This window comes from Poecilia reticulata, chromosome 10 (genome assembly GCF_904066995.2).
Source record: "Poecilia reticulata chromosome 10, P_reticulata-male-v2, whole genome shotgun sequence".
Lineage (NCBI taxonomy): Eukaryota > Metazoa > Chordata > Actinopteri > Cyprinodontiformes > Poeciliidae > Poecilia > Poecilia reticulata.
The window spans coordinates 33564341-33568834 of record NC_088839.1 but is presented as its reverse complement, the minus strand read 5'-3'; the positions used below and the strand labels follow the sequence as shown (position 1 = coordinate 33568834).

The 4494-nt window shown below is 46.5% G+C and overlaps 1 protein-coding gene across 1 annotated transcript; it reads left to right on the top strand.

Annotated features, from left to right (window-relative positions):
* Positions 1 to 451: 451 nt before the first annotated feature.
* Positions 452 to 3167, top strand: LOC103471773 (polyadenylate-binding protein-interacting protein 2). The gene is made up of 4 exons (XM_008420952.3): positions 452 to 597; positions 757 to 896; positions 2273 to 2467; positions 2543 to 3167. The coding sequence occupies exons 2-4, from the start codon at positions 759 to 761 to the stop codon at positions 2606 to 2608; spliced, it is 399 nt and encodes a 132-aa protein (XP_008419174.1). The 5' UTR covers positions 452 to 597; positions 757 to 758; the 3' UTR covers positions 2609 to 3167.
* Positions 3168 to 4494: the final 1327 nt, after the last annotated feature.

Sequence of the window (4494 nt, the reverse complement as noted above, 5' to 3'; positions counted from 1 at the left end):
CCCCTAAAACAGTCTAAACCCGTCAGTGGACTGGCTTTATTCTTGATCTGAGACCGCTGACATCGGCACCCTACCGGTTCTTTTTACATCGGTCATATCATGGTCCCATAGTGGATCTGACCGGTTCTTCTGGGTGTTCGGGCCAACCACGCCCACCCGCCGCACCATTTGTCTCTCCGGAGGTGAAATAGTGCGGAGCCGTTGTGTTGACCTACTTCTGCCGTGGCGTTTGCCAGCACCAGTTAGGTTTTGAATCTGAGGTCGTAGGCTCATTCATCCCACGGTTTCCTTCCTCGTGTATCACTGAAACAGCCTCAGATATATTTTAACACATCGAGAAGATTTGATCTGGTCTATAAATATTTAAATGTTTTCTTCTAACTTATTATCATGAACTCCATGTTCTATTTCCTAACAGACCAAATGGACCGTGAAGGCAGCATGCTCCTCCAACCAATCAGAAGGCAACCCTCAGTGACGCAGTAGATGTAAACAAACAGAAGCTAAGCAGCCATTTCGGTTCCGGAGGAGTTTTTCTGCTCTTTGGGCGTTGGAGAGTTTTAGCGTCGAATAAATTAGTTCACTGGGTGTTAAAAGGTAAGAAGCGGAGTTAGTGGAGGTTCTGACCTGGTTCTGGTTCTGTGTTCTCAGGCTAGCTGTGTGTGTCCGCTGCTCCTGGTGAGTCAGCGGCCCTCACGGCCAGCCTGGCCGCCCGGGGCGGCCTGACTAACGGCCACCTCCTTCACCCGTCCCCAGACATGAAGGACCCGACCATCGGAACCACATCCACCCCCACCGGTACCGGAGAGGTCGTCCTCAGCAGCCAGTTCGGTTCCGAGGAGGATCCGTTTGCGGAGTACATGTGGATGGAAAACGAGGAGGAGTTCAACAGACAGGTGAATAACTGGAGCCGGTGTTTAGACCCGCGGTGCCGGTTCCGACTCGGTACAGTCAGCTGGTTCGGGTTCTGAAGGGATTTGGTGGCGCCAGCAGTTTTCTCCATGTTAAAACTGATCCAGAACCGTCTAGAGTCTTGGGTTCTGCTCCCTTTCCTAACTAAGTTGGACCGGCTGTCAAACCTCTGGGTCGGGCTTAAGCCGGGTCCTGCTAGAACCTCCTGGGCTCCAGAGGTTTCTAGTTTTTCTCAATGTTCGATCAACAACCCAACCCAGTCACGATGGCCGGGTTCTGTAGAAATGCACCGATGTGAAAAAGCGAACGATACTGATATTTATATCGCTGTTATGGCCGATATTTTGTATGCCAGATCTTTCTCCCACAGTCCTTTGCTGCATCGTCATCACGTTCATTTGAAGATAACTGATGCATCACGAATAGGCCTGTCGCGATAAACGATAAATTAATTAATCGCATGATAAATTAAACCTGTCGACCTCATTTTAATTATCGGTTTATCGTCTCTTTCTGCCTTTTTTTCTTTCTCTTGACACTGAATGAAAAAAGGCTCTGGTCTCTCCACTGACCCTCCCCTCCTCATTTCCTTAGTCTAATGTCCAGCTCACACGAGTTGTCGCCCATTTTCAAACCCTGAGACACATTAGCTGACAGGTATAACGGTTGGATCAGGTTCGATCAGGTTGGATTGGGTTCGTCGTGCCGTGTGGTGTCCAGCCACATGGACACTAAATAACGGCTACAAGTCCAGTTAACTAATCTAAACCAGGCATTAATCAAAGCTTCACTAGAATCTACCTGTGATGATGTGGCTCAGCTAAAGTCCTGACTGAATGAAAATCATTATAACTTATTTATGTCACGTTAACGAAGAACAGCTGAAAACTTACTGGGTTTATTAACTACGGTAGTAATTTGGCTCCAACTCCTCCTCTTGTTATTTCTATATTCTTTACACGAAACGTTGAATAAACATTGATGTTGTTTCCACTTATCATCTCTGATGTTCACTGGACTTCCTGTTGCGTCATGTCAGCTGTTTGGGATTCTCCTCCATAATTTCCCCTCAGAAAGCAGGAGGAGAATCCGAGCTTTCTGATTGGCTGCCTGTCACATTCAGCTTTATTTGTGTTTGTTTAACTTGACAACTAATAAAAGAAGTGGGATAAACCTGATTGGACTAATTAACTCAATATATTTCAGTTGGCTCAACCGTTCAGTTTGTTTAGTATGCAGATAGTCGGTTCAGGGTGGGAATATTTTACAGTTATTGAAGCTGAAGAATAGAAACCAGCAGCTCTGAACATGGACTATCTGCCTGCCTGGTTCTGATCGGTACTGACTGGTCCCGGCCCAGGTGGAGGAGGAGCTGTGGGAGGAGGAGTTCATGGAGCGCTGCTTCCAGCAGATGCTGGATGAGGAGGAGCAGTGGGAGTGGTTCATCCCGTCCAGAGACCTCCCCCCCGGCGGCGTGACGCAGCTGCAGGACCAGATCAGCCTGCTGGTTCTGGACCCGGACGTTCGCCCCGACGCCTCCGACCTGGAAGTGGTGGTGAGTTGAGCCAATCGGGAGCCAGGAACGCCTCGGGGGCCCGCCTCCTGTCCCTGACTCCTCTTCCTCCTGCAGGTGAGGAGCAGCCTGAATCCAAACGCCAAGGAGTTCACCCCGGGGATCCAGAAGCACAACCTGTGACCCCTAAGCTCCACCCAGCCTCTCCCCAGCCTGCTCTGTGACATCATCAGCAGGAAGTCCGCCGTTCTCCAGCCGCCGCTTGGACCTTCAGCCTCACGTGTTGCCAAAGTTCTGCTGTCGCCTCGCATCTCTTCTCACCACGTCTCTGCCTCCCCTGGGGTCACCTGGGGTCACCTATCTGTCTGTCTGTTTGAGGAAACTCTCTGAATGTAAACCAGCTCCTTCCTGTTTCTGTCACCTGTTCTCCCCTGAACCTTTGGAACCCGCTTCAGAACGACCTTCAGGTTCTGTCCTGACTCTCCTCACCTGACCAGGTGTGATGCAGTCTGATCCAATCAGAGTCCCACCCGACCCGGTTCTGTCAGTCTTTCCTCTCGTTTTTTCCCAGAATCCTTTGCGTTGCTCTGCTGCTTTACTTCCTAACGTCTTTAAACTTTTTCTAATGTTCTGTAAAAAAAAAAAAAAAAGTCTGATAAAGAAAAATATGTAAAAAAAAAAAAAAAAAAAATCTATTTTTCTTAAAGTAGTGATGAAAATAAATGTTTATTGAGGAAAAGCGGCTGGGTCTGCTTCTGTCCGGAACCCTAAATGATTAGATATTGACCCATTTTCACTCATTGATCAGTTATTTGGGGAAAAATCATGAGTGCAGCTTTCAGTGCTGTCCAGCAGAGGGCGCTGTTGTCTGTGGATGGACCTGGACCTTCAGAACCAACTCCGGCCCATCATAGACATAATATTAGAGTAGACCCCGCATTGGCTGCTCCGGAGCAGGAAATACGGCGGCCATCTTGGAGAGGTCGTCCCTCCTACTTTGCTCAGCAGAAGATGCCTCAGCACTGAGGATATTGTTGTTCTGATCGATGGACTATTGATGTGAGGCTCCACAGACAACATTTCACAAGTAAGATGGACATATTACTGTGTATATATTGTGATTAGAATATTACTTTACCAGGCACGTGCAGAGGGGGGGGCCTGGGGGGCTTGAGTACCTGCCCTTTTTGCTCCGTGCCCCCAGGTGCCCTTTTGGTCAATTTTTTAAAATTTTTTTGTATTATTTTCTAAGTCCTCTTCTGACACATAATAACATGTACTAAAATTATTAGTTTTTTTTTTGTTTTTTTTTTTGTACAACATAATAAGCCGGTCTTATTGTTACCTTTGACCTTTTGCCCCTGACGCATGACCCAGTTGCCTCTCGCAGTGAGATGAGGCGGCTAACTGGAGCTCAACGTAGCGAATGTTCCAGATTACAGATCAGATTTTGGTGAATAAAAAACGTTTTTGGTGAATAAAGTGGAGTAACTTGCTGCTTGTCAGATGACGTAAAACGTTGAAGTATCGTTTCTGCTTCAGCTCAGAGTCGCGGTTTAAGCAGAGAGGTAATGAAATACAACAGACACTGACAGGCCTCTGCGTCTGCCTTTCTCTGAAGAACCACTGAGGGGAGGAGACAGCCAGGTGAGGAGAAACTGTTCTTATCTATCCATTCAGTATTTTATCATACAGACATTAGGCTGTTGTTGTTGTGCTATTAGCTAGCTGCTGGCTAACGACTTTGCTAGCAAAGCAAGATAACTAAAAGCTTCTTCCCTGTATCTATAATGATATCAGTCATTCTTCAGTATTTATTATGCAATAAGGCTCATCGCCCGTCCAGAACCGATCATCTCCATAATGGATACATGTCCGATCTTCTAACTTCCTTTGCTACATGATGTACATTTCATTTATTCTGGCTTTAGGTAAATGTATCCTGAAGGACAATAACACTTAAATAAAAGTCCAACAAGGATATTAATTTAGAATTAAAAATAACTCACCCTGAATCACCATGATAGATATAATGAATGTAATAAAAGTTTATCATTAATGAAGGAAAA